At 48.5% G+C, this 19,054-nt stretch overlaps 1 protein-coding gene across 2 annotated transcripts in view; it reads right to left on the bottom strand.

Annotated features, from left to right (window-relative positions):
* Positions 1-19,054, bottom strand: part of Arhgap22 (Rho GTPase activating protein 22) — a 165,549-nt gene that overhangs the window by 17,804 nt on the left and 128,691 nt on the right. Inside the window, exon 5 of one of the 2 annotated variants that reach the window (XM_055612448.1) lies at positions 10,306-10,482. In XM_055612448.1, coding sequence (XP_055468423.1) covers positions 10,306-10,482 — 177 coding nt within the window. The remainder of the gene's footprint in view (positions 1-10,305; positions 10,483-19,054) is intronic. The other variant, XM_055612449.1, reaches the window with a different exon arrangement.

Here is a 19,054-nt window from a genome sequence, read left to right as displayed (position 1 = left end):
GCCAAGCCCCGCGTCCCCGGGCCCCGCACCCCGTCGAGCCCCTACCTGGGGCGGCGGGCGCGCAGCAGGCAGGCAGGCGGCAGGGCGGCCGCGGGCAGGCGCGGCAGCTGGAGAAAGCCCGCGCGGCCGGCATCAGGCCCATGGCGCGCCCGGGCGCGGCGGCGCGGCGGCGGCAGGAATGCCCGGCACGCGCACAGGTAGCGTCTTGCCCACCGCCCGCCCGGCCTGAGCCGCCCGGGGCCGGACCTGGGGCGAGGGCGGGAGAATCGAGTGCCTGAGATGCCTCCTGCCAGGCAGCTAGCTCCCAGCACTGGGAGCTCTCGGTCTGCACCTTTCTCTGCGCCGCGGCATCAGGCACCCTGAGTTCGCAGCAGCTCTCCACGCTCTCCACGAGGTCCCTTCCTCCTAGCTGGAGACTCGCTTCAGGAGCACCCACACAGGCCAGGGCCGAGTTGCAGGTGGTGCAGGGAGGCCAGAAAAGATTGGGCAATGGGGTCTGAGTCACTCTAGAGGCAGGGTGGGTATTAATGCCCTCCCTAAAGCAACACTGGTATGAGGGGTTGGGGGGCTCCGCATACCAGGCCTTCCAGGTCTCTCACCTCCTTGGAACCAGTACCCCTAGGGTTAGTGGCAATGGTTTGGTTGACCTCAACTCCTGAAGAGCTCTTAAAGATAATTAACAACTCTTTTTCACAAAGAGGCCGTGGAGGCTCCAGAGAGGCTCCATGTGTTTTGCCTGAGGTCTCCAAGCTGGAAGTGACAGATCATTCCTCAAATGTCTGTCTGCAAAGCCTAAGTGCTCAGGGTTCCTTCCAGAGCCCACAATCTGTATGTTTCCGACTGGCACGCCGGCCGGGTCAGCCTATGCCAGTGGGCAGAAGCAGAGTTGGAGGCATGGGGAGGAGGAAGACAGCTCTGAGCCTGGGGGAACCGGCCACTCTTCAAGCAAAGTGCGCAGGGGATGGTCACTGTTTACTCACTTTTAGTAGAATCTCGCCTGGGGAAAAGGACCAAGGGAAACTTTAGGGCTGCTCCAAGAACCAAGACGCACAACCCATCGCAATTTTTAAAGAACGCACCTTGTGCCAGGCCTGGTGGCACATGCACACGCCTTTAACCCCAGCACTTGGGAGGGAAAGGTGGGTGGACCTCTGTGAGTTCTAGGCCAGCCTGGTCTACAGAGTGAGTTCAGGACAGCCAAGGCTACACAGAGAAACCCTGTCCCAAAATAACAAAAACATAAAACAAACCTTAAGGCAAAATCCATAACGATCAAAATCTCAAACTGGTAAATAAAGGCAAGATGAGCCAGTCTCAATCACATCCTGTCTTTATTTCAAATGGGATATTTTGATCTTCATGTCCTGGAACGTGTGACTGCCTCGCCTTCTACAGCCAGAGGAGCCTGGTAGTTATGTATAAGCATGCTAAGGGCAGAAAGGCTGTCAGGGATTGCCAAGGGGTGCAGGATAACTTCAGGATGTTTAAACTACAGGAGAAAGGTGAGATGAGGAGACATGTCAGCCCAGGAAATGGAAAAGGCAAGGATCATATTTGTTCCTTGGTCCCTGAGGAAAGCCCATGCTCCCATTAATTTGGGGCTGTGGGACACTGAGACTCCTAGTCCAAGCCCTGAAGCTGAGTGTGGGAATAAAGTCCTCATTCCAAGAGTATATATTATCCAAGTGTTCACTTCCACTCATCAGATTAGTACGAAGGTGGGAAGGGTGGAGGAGGCACCCACCTACTGCCCCTGGGGGGGAGGCAGACTGTGATGCCGAACCCCAGTTTCCCCACCTGTAGGTCCCGGAAGGACACCTACTAGCCTAGGAAATCACAGTTGTACGGCGGTTTGCAGCTGTCTCCTGCTTGCTGGTCCTCAGCGGCCCTGCTTCACTGAGCTCTAGTCTGTTGGGTCAGGAGCAACCCTCTCGGGCAGGGATGGAGAGCTGGGACCTTGAGGATGATTCTCTTCTATGAGCAGCCTGGCGGCAGGTGGGCTCTTCAGCTTGAATGGACATCTATGAGCTCCAGCTCCATGGAGCGCAATGAGGGGAGGCTTGTCAAGGAGCAGCAAGGAGCAATGGAAGGCAGGATAGTGGGAGAGAGAGTTAAAGGCGGCTGAATGGGGGCGGGAGGTGGTGGCAGGGAGCTCCCAGATCTTTATTTACTCTGGCCTTGGCTCTCCTGGCAGACAGCCCCAATGCCCTGGCTCTGCTGAGCCTGGAGCAGTAGCTGCCCCACCCCCATCTCCCCTGACTTGAGGATCTCAGATCATAAGCTCCTGGAGCTCTTTTAGGGGTGAGGCCTTCAGAGCTGCAGAGAAGCAGACCCAAGGGCACTCTGAACTAGTACCTAAATACGGCTGACACCTGATCTTTCCTGTATCAGACTGACCAGGATTCCAGGCCTGGGGGGAAGGGGGTCTCCACCTGCCCCCCTGAACCTCTGTGCCTTGCTAAAATTGGCAGATAGAGTCAGAACCAGGTTCTAGTGGCGGTAGCTCATTCTCAAGCTCACTGGCTTGGCAGGCTGACATTCACTGGAACTATAAGACTGTGTTCTTTGAGTCTTCCAGTGAGGCTGAGATATGGAGAGAATAGTGCTCAGGAGATGTTGTCCCCAGCCCTCTGAGTCCTCCTCAGCTGCCTATACAGACTCACAGATGACTCAAACCCAAATGTGTATAGATCATCAGAGCCAGAATTCTGACAATCCCCTAGCCTGCTCCACGCTGGTTGCTCTTTCATTCACCAACCTCCATCCTTGCAGCTGGCTCAGCCTGCTCACAGCTCTTTCTTGCCCTCACATCCGGGAGAGCTCATCACTCTTAGTTTCTGCACAGAGCTACAACCTGCTCAGTTCACCAGCCAGACCCAGGCACAGTCTTAAACATCCTCCCCTCCTCCAAGTCCTCCTGCCTGTCCAGGGAGCAGTCAGAGGTCCCTTCAAAACTGAAGGTCAGATCCTCACAGTCCCTGCCTCAGAACTCTCCAACACAATCCTCTCCATCTCCCCAAGGAGTAGCCCATATCCTGAGGGGGACCAGGAGGTGCTCACTCCACCACCTTGTCTCTCCAGCAGAGCTTCCTCCAGCCTACGTTAATGCCCCTCCTCCCCCAGGGCTAAGGCCCAGGTCTGGCAGGTTTCCATCAGACACCCTCCTAGTTGGCTACTGCCAACTTTCGATACTTTGTTTAAACAATGAGACACCACTTCACACCAGCTGCAGTGGCTATTAGCAAAACAGAAACAAAAGCTTCTAAGAGTCCAGGGGGACCTGCCAGTCCCTGGGCACCTAGCAGATCTAAGCACTGTTGAAGTCACTGCTGGCACTGAAGATAACTTCTGCTTAGACTGTAAGCATTCCTTCTGGTGTTCGTTTTCCTGTAGATAGAGATGCCAGGGGTAAAGAATTGGACTAAGTGTCAGCTGCTAGGCTCTTGTGTTGTCCTTGCAGCTTTGAGCAAGAGCACCATAGGTCACACTGCCAGAGCAACCACCCTCATGCCAGCACCAGCTGTTGCTTGTCCTGAACCCTCCACCAGCGCTTTGTGCCAACTATGCCACAAACTAAACATGATTCCTCTGGCCCCTGAAGGCCCAGCCCCACCAGAGTTGTTTGAGACAGCGTGACTTGACTTTTGCAACCAGGAAGGAATCATTTCCACCTTGGCCAGAGGAGGCCAAGGAGGCCTTCCCTGGTGAAGGGAAAATTATGACTAACAGCCAGGCCGTGACTGGTCCAAAACATAAGGCTCAGTGCCTGTGGTTAGTACAAGAAGCAGGGATGTAATGGGCCAAAGGAATGCTCTAAACACCCCTTCTTGGACTGAATAAGCAGGCTGTAAGGGTTCAGAGTTGGTCGGAAGACACTCCCCTCTGCTGCCTCTGCTGTACCATCTCAGTAGCTCCATCCCACCAGCAGCTTGATTCCACAGTCACAACCCCAATACATACCGTATCAATCAGGATGTTGGGCCTGTACCAATCACACCCTGGAGTGAGGGTCCCCCGTCCCTGAGAAGCTCTAATAACCCATTACGGGTACTCAGATCTTCTACAATCCTCCAATGTTGAACGCTGTTCTTACAATGGTTCCCCAGTCACCCTGACAGGTGCCACTGACAACCGAAGGGCCAGCTTAAGAGTTTAGTGTGGTCAGGGGACAAGAAGAGGAGGAGAAGAGGCAAAGATGACCAGAAGGCAGAGGGCTGGTAAAAAGCTGGCAGGAGCAGGAAGGATGGGCAAACCTACACTGCTGTCACCGCAGAGTTCCAGAGAGCTGCCAAGGTTTCAGAGCCAACGATGCTTTATACAGAAGGTCTACCTGGGGACGCTAACTCTCTCCAAGACCCTAGGCCAGGCCAGGGTCTGTAACAGGATGCCACTGTCCCTGCATGTGCCTGCTTATTGCCAGCACTTGCTGGCATGGAGGGAAATGAAGACAGCCAGAGACCAGCATTCCAAGGGCTTTCTCGCTTACCCACAGCTTCTAGTCAAGCAGAGCAAAAGTTCCCAGCCTGTTGTTGGGTGACAATTAGGATGGAAGGAAATATGAATCCTTATATATGTCGTTAGCTATGGGAACATTTGGCATAGCCACTGTATAAAAATGGCATGGTGTTTCCTCAAAATTTTAAACATGGCATCAACAGACTTACTTCTGAGTATGGACAGAGAAGACTGAAAGCGAGGGTTTGAAAGGCTATTTGTACACTCACTGCTAAGGCTGGGATCTTAACTGTCAGCCACTGGCAGTGGCTCATATTTTGAGTGCTCAGTCCTTGGCTTGTCAGTCCTGTTTTGGGGGCTGGGGCTTGACTGACAGAAGGTCACCAAGGGAGGATCCACAGAGAGTATTCAAGCCAGCCCTCCTGGTTTCTGCACTCTGTTTCCTGCTCCCGGCTTAGATGAAGATCCTCTTCCACAGGCTCCACAGCCATCAATCCCACCATGCCTTTCCTTTTAAGACGGACTAAAAATTTGAAGACCAAGAGCCAAAGTGAACGTTTTCTTTCTTGTTTCTGTCAAGTATTTTGGTCACAGTAAGAAGTAGCTTTTGAGGCTGGAGAGATGGCTCAGTGGTTAAGAGCACTGGCTGCTCTTCCAGAGGACCTGGCTGCAATTCCCAGCACCCACATGGCAGCTCATAACTGCCTGTAACTCCAGTTCCAGGGGATCTCACACCCTCACACAGACATACATGCAGGCAAAACACCAATGCACGTAAAATAAAAATAAATAAAACAAAAAATAAAATAAATCACTTTTTAAAAAGTAACTTTTATACCCCTGTTCACGGCAGTATTATGCAAAAACCAAAAGGTAGAACTAACCCATTATTCATTGATGAATGAATGAATGAATGAATGGGGTGAGACCACTTAATAGAGTATAATTCTGAGAGGGCAGAGTGGGAGAGAGACAGAAAAATTGAGGTTCTGGGGCTGGTGAGATGGTTCAGTGGTTAAGAGTTACTGCTCTTGCAGAGGATCTGAGTTAAATGGGATTCACAACCACCTGTAACTCCATCATCAAGATTTCTGACACTCCTCTGGACTCCTCAGGCACCTATACTTACAGGTACATACAAACCCTACACACTCACCCAAGATACCTGGAGTGGCCTCATGCAGAGAATTATCAAGCAGGAACACCTGCCTGGGATTAAAGGCGTGCTGTACCACGCGGCTATTCCATGACTTATCTGCGGGTGATACCCTTTGCTATCCTGTTACCACACTTGCTTCCTGGAGGCTCGCCCATCCTCATGGCTTTGAGGATGTGTGCCAGCAGCCTCACAATTCTTACTCCAGCCTGGTGGCCCCTCCTGATGACAAGACATACGTATATAGTTGACTACTCAACAAGGCAAGTTTCAGTATCTAATATAAACCTCACGCTAAGTCACCCAAATAACTGCATCTCTGGTAGGCCTTTCATTGCACATTTCATTAGCTAATCTGTCTTTCCAGGTGCTTAGTCAAAACACCCTGCCCAAACTGTGACTTCTCATTCATTTGCTCATGTCCATCCCCTGTGGGAAATAGTTACTGGCTCTACCTAAAAATTAAAGAATTCAATGACAGTCAGCCGACAATATCCATGGAGATCAGTTCTGGAGTCCCAAGGATACCAAAACCAGACAATGGCTAAGGGCCTTATGGGAAATTGGTGTCATATTACCTATGCACAGCTTTCTAATTCTTTGTCTTTTTTTTTTTTTCATTTGGCAATGCCAGGGACCAGAGGCTTCATGCACTCAGGGAAGGCGCTCTGCCACTGAATATATACTTTAATTTGATTTTTTAATTTTTGTGTATATTTTTGTGTCTCTATGTATGTACATGTGTGTATGTGTGTGTGTGTGTGTGTGTGTGTGTATGTGTGTGTGTGTGTGTGTGTGGTGTTTGCAGAGGCCAGAGAACACATCAGGTCCCATTGAGCTGAAGTTACAGGAAGGGGTAAGACATCTGATGTGGGTGCTCAGACCTAAACCAGGTCCTCCGGACGAGCAGGAAGTACTCCTAACCACTGAGCCATCTCTTCAGGACCTGAATTTGTACTTTAAATACACTTTTTCATATATCCTATCTCTGGATTACTTGTATTCAGTGTAAATGTGATATAAATCAGTTATGTTGGGCTGTTTGAGAAATAATAATAAATCTGCATTTGAGCGTACAGGTGTGTCAGTTTCTCCCTGTGTTTCTCAGCACGCTCAACATTCTGGGTTAGGTTCCCGCCCTATGTTTCCCTCCCTCCATCCTTTCAGTCATTCTCAGCAGACAGAAGGATGCTGTCAGGCTCAAGGCTTCTCTATCTAGCCTGGGGAGCCAGCTGCCCCAGCACGTCGACAAGCCCCTTTCCTGGTCTCCCTCCACCTCTACTCCTTTCGCCCAGTCCATTTTGGCCACCCTGGATGCCTTTTATGCTACCATCAGCGTCATGCACTTCCTGTGCCAGCAGTGTCCTTTGCTGCTTCATTTTGGACAGTCAGGTGTCACCAAACTCCGGTTCCATGCCCATCATGCCCAGCGTACACCGCACGGACTACTGCCCAGTGGCCTGCCTGGTTCTTAGCTTGCTGCAGTCCCTGTTCCTCTAGGAAATGAGTTCCATGAGGACTAGATCTGCCTGCCCTGCTCCCAGCCCAAGGACATACTGTGCTAGCGAGTGAGTGACTGCCACAGAGCTACTCCAGGGCACTTCCTGACAGTACCCACTGCCTGCTTTTCTTCTCTGTAAGGACAGGCTCTTCCCCTGCAGTATGGCCTGCTGTCTGGCCATTTGTTGGAGGTGGCCGACTGTTACCACCACAGACAAACCAGACAGGATTTCTGGATGAATAGATGAGAACTGACCCTTTAAGCCACCTGTCCGGGTAACTGGGGATAACAATGGCTATGCCAGGAAAGCTCCAGGGCCTACTGGGCCCACCTGCAAGCTTCAAGCTTCATCCTTGCCTAGACAAGGATGGCCTCCCTCCTACCTGATATTTCTACAGTTCCCCAGGACTTGCGGTCGACAGGAGGAGGAGGAGATAAGTGGCTTGGATGACAGTTCCTGTTTAATGTCCATGTTTCTTCTGCATGCGGCAGATGGCCTTCTGGGTCACAGAAACCTCAGGCCTGATGGGAAGAACAAGGCTGCAACACTCCCCATTCTGCTCATGCAGAGAGAGATGGGTATGTTGGCTGGGCCGATGCCCACAGGTAGAGCTCAGAGATGGTAGCTTTCTTAGGGCCTTTCCACATCCTGCATGGGCTGGTAACAAGTGAAGCCCCTGAGGTCAGATCCACCATCTGTACCATCCCTAACTGACTTTATCCATCTTGAGTAAATTACATAAGCCTCTTTGACAGAATATATATATATATATATATATATATATATATATATATATATTTTTTTTTTTTTTTTTTTTTTTTTTTTTTTTTGCATGTTACATCTTCTTGTCACCCAAATCTTGCAAGTATCAGCAGGAAAGTTGCTTGGAGGTGTCTAGTAACGTTACTACCAGGCACACAGGGTCCAGCATTCCCCGTGGAAGGCAGGCCCCATAAAGAGATGTGTGCACAGTTCTTCTAGGAGACTTGGATGCAGCACGTTTTCACAGCCCCATATTTATGGCAGTCTGAAACTAACTCTAGCACCTAGCTGCATGATGAGTAAATAACTAACTCATTCTTACAGTGGGAAGTTCTCCAGTGGGATGAAGGTATCCACCACAGCCCCATAAGAGCATAGAGAAGCCTATAAAACTGTGGAACTGAAGAAGCCAGTCAAAAAGTATCATACTATGATTCCCTTTATAGTGAGTTGAATGATAACACAAAGAGAATGATGGATAGTTAGGGAGCAAAGATACAAAGAAAAAAAAACAGAAATGAATGCCTAAAAAGGGTAAGAAAGAAGGATGAGAAAAGGGGATAAGAGCTCTGGAATGTTCTCTAACTTGACTGGAGTAGCTGTCCCACAAATGTATAAATCTATTCATTTGATTATTGGGGGTACATATTCACTGCAATTCACATATCTTTGGTGGCCAATGAGCCTAAGCCCACTCACCATGAGAATTGCTTCTTTGCAAAGTGCCCATTTGAGCCATTTGAGCCATTGTTTCTACTGGCTCACCTCTGCCTAACTGAGCTGGAAATCATGTTGGGTTTGCACGTTACAGGCATCTTCTCCTTCGTTCACTGTTCCTCTGTCCAGCCCCTTGACTGACTTTTATGGAATGCATGTCGTTTGCTTTACACGGTCTGTGAGTCTTTTTCCTCTCTGTAAGTTTCCTCTGATGCTCGCCACCTCTGATGAACCACAGACCAACTGCATAGTGTCTGCTCTGGACTCTACTCTGTTCCTTGGCTTTGCTTTCAATGTTCTGGCACTAAAAGAGGTCCTTTGTGGCTACAGAAGCCATCTCTGGGTGGCTCTGGTCTCCCCAGGCCACTAAATGCTCTGTGGGTCAATAGGCTGTGATCATGAGGTTGCTCCAGTAAGGCTCAGAGAACAATCTTACCTTCTAGCTTTACATTCATTCTTCTATACAAGGGATTGACAGCTTGATGAAGGAGATCAGGAAGGACAGAGCCAGCGATAAAAGAAGGAAATGGGTAAGGTAAGAGGAGGAGGTCACAGCTCTTGTCAGATCTGGATATGGGTTTGACACTCCCAAAGGGGAGAATTTGTCCCTGCCAGACAAAGACTATAGGGAGAGAGAATGTTCATGCCATGGCTAGAATTATCCTGCTGGAAGATTCTGGATCTCCATGTTCAGCGGTGAGTTGTGCCCTTCTTCCCCTCTCCCCAGCATGGTGACTGAAGCTTCCCTTTACAATTCATCTGCAGCTAGCTCCCCCAGCTGTCCCATCACCGCTGGTTTCATTCTGTCCCCACCTGCTATGGCCACTCTTGTCAACTCCTTACATGATGACTAAAAGGCCTTCAATCTAAGTCAAGCTGGGTGTGGTGCTGCATGCCTTTAATCCCAGCAGTTGGGAGGCAGCGGCAGGTGGATCTCTGAGTTCAAAGCCAGCCTGGTCTACAAAGTGAGTTTCAGGACATCCAAAGCTACATAGAGAAACCCCATCTTGAAAAACAAACGAAAATCAATCTAAGTCAACAACCATGTATGTCCTGCTTACCCCTATCCCTGGTGCCCCATTGCACTTACTATGAGGTCTAAACACTGTCCCCCATGACCCCACTGCCTAGCCACCTCTCTCACCTAGGCCCTCCCACTGTCCTCATCCTCCCTTCCCCAGTCCCGCTGCTCTCTTGCATCTCTCACTCGTGAGCACCTTCAGATATATGTACTTGTCTATGGACCATCTGTGGCAGACAGCCAGGTGTTGGGGGTCGGGGCCACCACCTGCTTTCTTTGCCACTGAATCCCCAAGTGCCTGGGATAGACCAGGTATCTGGTACCACTTTCTGAATGTTTTGCATGAACCTCAAAGTAAGAGCAGATCAAGGACAGGAAGTGGGCATGGGGATCAGGGTTGGGTTGCAGTGTGGCAGGGACACTGGACCTGAACACAGGGCAGTGTGTGATCCACCTGCACACTGTGTGGGGGGCGCTCAAAATTCGGCAGGGTGTCTAGAAGCAAGGACACAAGCAAGGAAAGGCCACGGGCCTCTATTTGGAGACTCATGTCCCCTGCTAAGTACGAGGTGGGAGGCACGACTTCAAGGACAGTAGCAGAGGGACTAGGCTGCCATCAGACATGCAGGATGCAAGCAGCAAGTCCCAAGCGAGAGGAAACTTGTGGGCTTGGGGCAAGAAGACAAGATTACCTGCTGACAGGGGTTCTACAGGGTGGGCATGCGCACTACGGGAAGTACCTCTGCCCAGTGGAGCCCAGATGACCCGGCGGATGGCCTGCACCCAGTCCTCCATATCACGCTGGGAGCTGGCCATGAGCAGCAGCGCCTCAGGGTTCGCTGGCACCTTCTCCTGCTCTCCAGCACCACCTGTAAGACAGGAAGACGAGGCTTACTGTAGCGTCACAGTACAGGACAGCAGGTTCCCTCCTGACTCCCGGGAGCTCAGCTCTTGCTGCTAGCTTGTATCCAATCTCTTTTCACATGAGGGCCCTTTCCGGCTTTTCTCTTCTCTCCATTGCTCTCACTTTAGTTGCTTCTATCTGTTCATTTGTTCCCATATCAAAAGGGAAAACATTAAAAGCATCACAGGCCACTACTAGGGGGAATATGGCTATTTTAGGGCAGGTCAGAGAAGTTCAGTCCTTACAGCAGCTTCACTGTGTTTTGCTTAAATCAGTGTCACCCACTGTGTGACACTGTGTGCTTTACTGTTCGTGTGGCTGAGCACCCCACACAGCAGATTCCTTGTAAGCCAAGGTTACAGAGGCCGGATGTTATACCTGAGACGTTCAGGAGTGTCTGCTGGAGGCTACACTCAAAGGCAGGAGGCCGTTAGAGCTTGCTCCTATGACTCCCTATGACTCCCGGTGCACAACTCTACTGGCTCCCAGGTTGCCCGCTGCAAATGAGTCTATCATCGTGATGTTTGAGAAACCATTATGCTGAGCTCTCTGGGCAACCGAAGGTATTGTCAAGAATGATCTCCCTACTTTCCACATCCCCAAACACTGTTACTTGTGTAGGATACCAATCAGGACTATGTGCTGAGGACAAGTCCCAGAGTCAACCCTGTTCCCAAGGGAGAGGAGAAAGTAGGAAGGGATCATTGATAGTCCCAGACTGTCCCTTGCTGGACTATGGCCCAGGGAAGAAGCCCAGATGGGAACAGATGCTTCCTGACAACTGGAAAATTCCAGAACCGTTCTCCTGAGCACACAACCACCCTCTGCCCATCTTCACAAGGACTGGAGGCAGTGCAGTTACGAGTCTATTGTGAGGGACTGGAGAGATGGCTCAGTGGTCAGTTAAGAGCACTGGCTGCTCTTCCATAGGTACCTCACACATACATGCAGACAAAACACCAATGCACATAAAAATAAGTAAACAAACAAGTATGTTGTGAAGGGCCGGGTCTCTCACAACGTTATATCTGAGCTATCTACACCCTCAGTCCACCCTTCCTCCTTTACAGGCAAGGAAACTGAGGCACAGCATGATTAACTTGCCTGAACACACATCGTTGCTGGGAATTGGAACCATGAATTCCAGGTCCTGGTGCCTGGCCACTCAGCCATGCTTCTCACCACCTCCTAGGAGTATGTCAGCATGTTGGGGGCACGGCAAGTTGCCCCCAAACTAGGGGAGCTCGCACACTGCTGAGAAAGCTGTACCCTGGGAGGTCATGCCCCTTTCCGAGGGTGTCGTGAGCATGGAGACTGGGACAACAGACAAGGGACAGAAGGAATGCAAAGCTCAGCAGGGTACTGAGCAAGATACTCCCAGGTCTGCCCCAGCAAGACACACAAACTCTAGACACTCAGGCTCACAAAGTGACCAGGCTTCAGAGCCATCGAGGTGGGGAGCAAGACACTGGAGGTCCATATGGCAGAGCTTCAAGTCTCAAAACAGATCTGTGCTCGGTGGCTGAGGCCTTAACACTAACAGTGAGCTCCCACCGTGGGGCACTTGGTCTCGGGGGTAGAGGGTACTCATCATTTGGGCCGCCAAGACTGGCAAGGGCCCTCGGCGAGGAAGAGAACCTGATGCCACCAGCAGGCTGTGCCCTCTCACAGCAGCACAGCACAGAAGAAAAGAACCCGGAAGTCTACAGACCCTGGAATTGACCAGCAGCCTTGCTTTCATACCTAATTTTGAATTTCTCTTTTTATTTATTTTTTTCCTAAAGAAGGCCACCCGTGCAATATGTTCCCCATTCTACAAAATGTGTATCTGTCCATCTCCGAGGTGGACAGACATCCTTTGGGCAGGGTTGCTTGCCTGGCCAGGCATCTGTCACTAGGTGCCATGAGTATGCATATTACTCGGTTTATGTAACTCTTCACGTATGTTTAATTACATGTCTTCTTCATCGTGTACCCCTTTCTAAGAGACTGTTTTCCAAAGCGATGCCACCATTTGTTCCCAATCCACCATGCACTATTCCAGTTCCTCTGAGTTCTCACCGACGTTTCTTTACGTTTAACCATTCTAGTGGGTGTGTGGGTGTACGGCCATTGACATGGGTGTCTCCCAAACGATGGATGGTTTTGGATATCATCTTATGTACTCAACTGCCACCTGTGGATCTTCTTTGGTAAAGCATCTGTTTGTGTCTTTCATCCTTTTTTGGTTTCCTTTGTTTTGTTTGTTTATTTTATACTATGTGTAGCGGTGTTCTGTCTGCATGTATGTCCACGTATCACACGGGTGCTTGGTGCCCACGGAGGCCAGAAGAGGGTGTCAGATCTCCTGGAACTGGAGTTACAGGTGGTTGTGGGTTGCCTTGTGAAGGTCCGAAACTGAATCCAGGTCCTGCTGAGTCATCTCTCCATCCCCTCATCCATTTCCTAGGGAGCTATTTCCGAGGCTCGGTTTATACATATGCATGAGAGTTCTTTGCATAGTCTATATACAAGTACTTCATTAGATTTGTATGTTGCACTTTTCTTTCACAACTTATTTCTAAGAATAAAAGGTTTTGTCGGGCCTGTGGCGGCACACATCTTTAATCCCCAAACTCAGGAGGCAGAGGCAGGAGGATCTCTAAGTTCAAGGACAGCCTCATCTGCAGAGCGAGTTCCAGGACAGCCAGGGCTACATAGAGAAATAATGTCTTGAAAAACCAAACCAAACAAACAAATAATAAAAGGTTTTAACTTTGCAAATTTCAATTTATCTCCCCCCTCCTTTTATCTCTTTTATTGTAGGTAAGAACTCTCAGTTTAAAAGTCTTTTTATAAGCTTTCTTCCAGCAGTTTTATGGTTTCAGGGCTAACATTTCGATGAGTTAATTTCCACACTAGGTACACACAGTCTCTGCTTTGATGGTCAAGATTCTGCTGAAGTCTGCCCCTCCCCCATTGCCTTGCCAGGGCCCAGCTAGGTCGAGGCACTATCCCCAAAGAGACCTTAACCCTTTCCCTTCCAGTCTGGGCACTTGGATTCACCTTTCAGTCAGCTTGCACAAAATAGCGCTTGAAGGTTGCATAGAAGTGGGGAGAGCACCTGGTACTGCAGAGGGTTTGTTTCATCCATGTTACCAAATGAACCAGCATAAAGTTGTTTATCATCTTCCTCCTGATCCCACAGGAAATCTCGGGAAGTGTTTTGGTTGACATGCCTTACTGGTGAGGTGAGAGAAGCTCCTATCCTTAGTTTTCAGGGAGCTTCTTAGTAATAACGGACACTGTTTGCTTTAAAATGCCCTTTGGAACACCTGTTGAAATGAACCTGTGAGGTTTTAGTGTGTTAACACAGCAAATCTATGGATTTTCAAACACTAAACCAGCCTTAGACTCCCGGAGCGTCTTCTCCTTGCTCATCTTGAATTAACCTGTTAGTACAGGTTAATTTTGTGTCTTTCATGAAATTTTATGGATATTTTTTCTTCTCTCTTCAGGAGGGGTGCCACACTGATTCTTTTCTTGTGATGTCTTTGTCTAGTTTTGGTTTCAGGAAAACACAGGCCTCACAGAAAAAGTTGTTAAGGCTTCTCTCCTTTTGAATACTTTTTTTTTTTGGCGGGGGACTGCAGAATTTCTATTATCTGTTCCTTAGTGTTCTGCGGACTTCAACAGTGCACTCACGTGTGCCTGGAGTTTTCCTTATAGGGAGGGGGCTTTAGAGCTCACTTTAATACACACATATTTCTTTTCTATACTGAACTGAGGTGGTTTGTGTCTCATGAGACATCTGTGTTACTAAATGAGCCAGCATAGTTGTTGGTCATAGTCCTTCCTATTCTTTTAGTACCGGAAGGGTCTCTGCTCACACACCTGTTCTCACTGGCCTTGAGAGTAGCTCATCTGTGTCTCTTTCTTCCAGATCAGTCTTGATGGATTCAGTTCTCATCACTGATCTCAAGCAGCCTTTGTTGAACTGACTTTGACTATTGTTTTGCTGGTTAGTAAGGTTTTTTTTTTTTTTTAAGGTTAGATGATGACTATCTTAGGTTTTTAGGCCAGACAGTCTCAGCCACAGCTTCCCTACTCTGTCAAACTAAAGAAAAGTGCTAAACCAGCAGGCCCGCACGGGAAGGAGAGGGCTTGTGAGAACCTCGCAGAGCATGCAGCCAGGCTGCGGTTGCCGCCTTGCTCAGTCCTGCTGTCTGTTTTCCAGGGCTTACTCTGGTTTTGGTTTTGGTTCAGTTTCCCACCGAGTTTGGTGCTGTTGTTACCTCAAACTGTGCTTTAGAGCTATCCCCTAATTTGGGATACCTTTTCATTTTAACTCACTTCAAAATACTTCCCATTTCTCTTTGAACTACAGGTTTTTAGAAGTGCATAAGTTGCCAAATTTGGGGGTAAGATTTCTCTGAACTGTTTCTGTTATTGATTTCTTACTTAACCCGACTGCGGTAAGAGAACCTATGTGTACAATTTGACTCATTTTATATTTCTTAACATTTGATTTTGGCTCAGACCAGAGTTCGTCTTGGTAGCTAGTTTGTGAAGCAATAAAAATGGTCTTGTTGGTTTGGTAGGAGTGAGAAGTCAGAGCTGCCTGGGCAGTCTGTTCTGATCCCTGAGCTGAGCCGTGCATTGGCTTTCCATCCACTTGCTCTGCCGATCACTGGGATGAGTTATTAAAACTCCTGCTGCGATCTTGCTTTTGTCTGTTTCTCATTAGAGTTCTACCTGGTTTTGATTCACATGGAGGGCCATGAATATTTAGAGCTGTCAGGTGGATTCACCGACACTGTCAGGTGGTTTCCCCTGCCTCCTTGTGACTGCTGTCAGGGTGGTGAGATCTTCCCCATTTTGAAAAAACTTACCTGGGGTCTGTAAGCACATTTCCTGTCAGGTAAATGACTGGAATGACTGGGCCTTGCTGTTCTTTTTTTTTCAATCTAGCTCAATAAGATTTATTATAATAGGATTATTGGAATGTTTGTGCTTAAGGCTCTCTTCTGTTTGATAGTAGTCTCACTGTCCTTTTACCCTCCATTTTATAATTTTTCTTTCTTCCTTTCTTCTGAGGTACTTGTGACAGTGTCTTGTAACTCAGATAGCCCTGATTCTCTTGTCTCTGCCTCCTACATTCTAGCATTGTGGATGTGGGCCCCTTCATCCAGCTCTTTTGTTATTATTTTAAAAGATGTTTCACTTTTATTTGAGTTTTTGTATGTTGATACGCGTGTGTGTCTGTGTCTTTCTATATGTGTATGAACATGAATACAAATGCCCCTGGAGGCCAGAAGAAGGTGTTGGATCCCATGGAGCTGGAGTTACAGCAGTTTGTGAGTGAGTGGTCCGTTCTGGTGCTGGGCCCCAAACTTGGCTATCCCATGGGACAGTGGCAAGAGCTCTTAGCTGCTAAGCCATGCCTCCAGCCTCTAATTTTACCATTCTAATGACTCCATTCTATCTCTTACTTCGCCTTGTTAGCAAAGCTCTCTCTCCGCTTCTCCCACCAGACAGCAGTGATCACTGTAGAGACCACAGTACATGCATCATTAATTACCACTGTCTACCCTGAAGAACAGTACGCTACTTGCAGGTGTATGGCCCACGTGCACATCCAAGGAAAGCTATGAATGTGGATCAAGACATATGCAGATGCCAACTTCACAGCACAGTGGCAAAGGCTGGATGTGCTTGTGGGACTTTTCAGGAGTGTGTGCCCCGTCGTCTTCCCTGACTTTCTTGCTACATCTGCCTTACAATTTGCTGTTCAACAACACGGCAACCCCACAGTACACTGTGCTGTTTCCACAACAAGCCAGCATCTTTCGATTTACGTTATAAGGGAAGGACACATGCCGGTGCACGTGTCTTTCCATAGAATCCAGGCCCCACGTGGCATTGTCACCTCTGCCTGTCACCCTTCCTCTGGCACTCCTTATCTTATGCGACTAACTCTTAATCTGTGGACAATGGGAAGAAGTCATGGTTTTGTCTCTGAAAGGGACTCTCAGAGAGTAAGATAGACTGCTGCCCTCTGCATGTTTCCTGAGGTCGCTGTATGGCCTACTTACCTGGCCCGTACTTGAGTTTGCCAGCACCCTTGTTTTCTAGTCTAGATCACCGCCTTTGCATCATTCAACTGTGACGTGATCCCACCTGGGTTCCTTCTGCTTCGTATGAACTGGGTTTGTTGAATTACTAAGACTTACGAGTTCAGAAAGCTTGGGGCCTTTGCGCCTTTGCTCCTGCAGATAAACTTGTCCGTCCCTTTCTCTGTCCTTCAGGAACTCCAATTACTTGTGCACTAAACTTCATGAAGGTTCTCTCACCGCTCACTGATGCACTGCTGTGTTAGGTACTGTTTCCTCTATATATTTATTTTTGGGTAGTGTGACAGCAGAATGATACTCTCTCAATAAAGCACTTCCATCCTAGTCTCTGGAACCCATGCGTAGGTTGGGCTATATCACAGAAGAGTAGCAATTTTGTCAGTGGAATCAAAATTGCTAATTGGCCCAGAATAGTTGTAATGGACTTTCAAAGTAAAGGAGAGACTAGAGACAAAAGTAGGTCCAGAAAGAACCAAAAAAAAAAAAAAAAAAAAAAAGACCCAATCAATCACGGTGGCCTTGAAGGTATAGAAAGGTAGAGGGCTAAGGAACCTGGCAGCGTCTAGGAGCAGGTAAGAAGTTGGCCTCTCCCCTACAATGTCCCCAAGATGCAACCCTGTGACCCTTGACTTAAATCAGACTTGCAACCTCCAGAACCATGGACATCACACAAATCCAGTTGTCATTTAGATCACTGACTTGATGGTGACTGGTCACAGCACCGACAGAAAATAACTACAAAGGCAGGCAAGGCGCACACCTCCACTCCCAGCACTCTGGAGGAAGTTCACAGGTCTGGGCTAAAAACTCTCAGGCAGTAAGAGCCTGTGCCCCCAAACAAACAAAACCCCAAGCACACGTAGTTTCTACTGCTTTGAGCTCTCCAACCTTTCATCTTCCGTGTTCATCCCACAGGGGCTATTTTTTCAATGCATACATTGAAGGCTTGCTCTCCGGAAATAGGATTTGTGCTTTCATTGTTTTTATGTATCTCATGTCTCCACTGAACTCTTAGGATACATGGAATTCAGCATTAAAAAAAAAAAAAAAAAAAAAAAAAAAACATCCATTTTAATGTCTCAGTTTGTTCATCTTAAATCTGTGTCATTCCTGGGTTGCTTTCAGCTGTGTGACTTTTCCTCATTCTGGACTTTACTCTCCTGCCTCCTCGCATTCCTGATGTTTTTGAGTAGGAGCCAGGCATTGTGGTTTTTCAATGGTTGGGTGCTGGGGACTTCACCTTCCTATAAACACTCTTGAACCTTTCTCTGAGATGAAGTTAAGTTTGTGGCAGGAGTTTCCTAGACCTAGAGGGCTCAGGGCGTTCCGTGAGTTCCACCCAGTTTCTCATGACTGTGTGGCTTTCCAGTGTAGCAGATGGGAACAGGCGCCAACCCATCCTGTGTGGGGGTGGATATGACTCCTTCAAATCCTCCCTTCCTCACTGTTAGGTGGTTCTCTCAAATGCATATGGGGACAGATACAGAGAGTTTTGCGTGGATGCTTTGACTCTAACGGCCCCTTTCATCTTTGTATACACTCTCTTGCAAACATTGACCTTCCAGACTTTTGGCTGTGCTGGCTCTACCTGTGGAGGCCACTAGGCTCCGTGAATGTGTCCCTTTCCTACCTCAGCCTGAAAACTTCCTCAAGGCAGGCAACTAAGCCATCTGTAGGGCTTGCTTTCTTTCTCAAATCCTGGCACAAAGGCTCTTCATTATCGAATGCCCAATATCTTGATGACATGGTTTCAAACACACATGTATTGGGGCCAAGTTATTTCCATAGCTAGTAATTTGGTCCCTGTAGCTTCATGTTTAGAAGTGACAGTCACAACACTGCCTCTAAGGACCCATGACAGGTGACACATGTGGGAGGTATTAACAGTCACAGCCACACACGGTCCTCACTGACACCATAGGAAGGAATATCACCAGGAGCATCTTACACACGCAGAAGCCAGGGCTGCCGAGAAAGTTAAATACTGGGCACACGAAGAGGCAAGCAGAGGGCCAAACGCAATGGTGGTCTCGTTCGCCGTGTGTCATTCAGCATGGCTGTTGTTCCTGTTCTTTCCCTCTTGTTTTTAAACATTTTTGTTACAGTTTTAAATTTTTGTTTACTATTACTTGAGTGCTTTGCTTGTATGTATGTATGTGCAGTGTGTGCATGCAGTGTCCAGAGGCCAGAAAAGGTCGCCTGGAGCTGGCAATTGCCATTGTCTAGGCGACCATGTGGTAAGTCAACTTGACATAAGCTACACTTCTCTGGAAGGAGGAACCTCAGCTGAGAAAATGACTTCATCCCGATTACCTATAGGGCATTTTCTTGAGTAATGACTGATGTGGGAGGGTCCAGGTCATGAGGGTAGGGTGTTCCACCCTCTAGCCAGGTGGTCCTAACCTGTACAGGAAAGCAGGCTGA

Source organism: Psammomys obesus, unplaced genomic scaffold, assembly GCF_907164565.1.
Source record: "Psammomys obesus unplaced genomic scaffold, mPsaObe1.curated_primary_1811, whole genome shotgun sequence".
Lineage (NCBI taxonomy): Eukaryota > Metazoa > Chordata > Mammalia > Rodentia > Muridae > Psammomys > Psammomys obesus.
The sequence above is the reverse complement of the archived record's forward strand: the minus strand, read 5'-3'. Positions and strand labels throughout refer to the sequence as shown.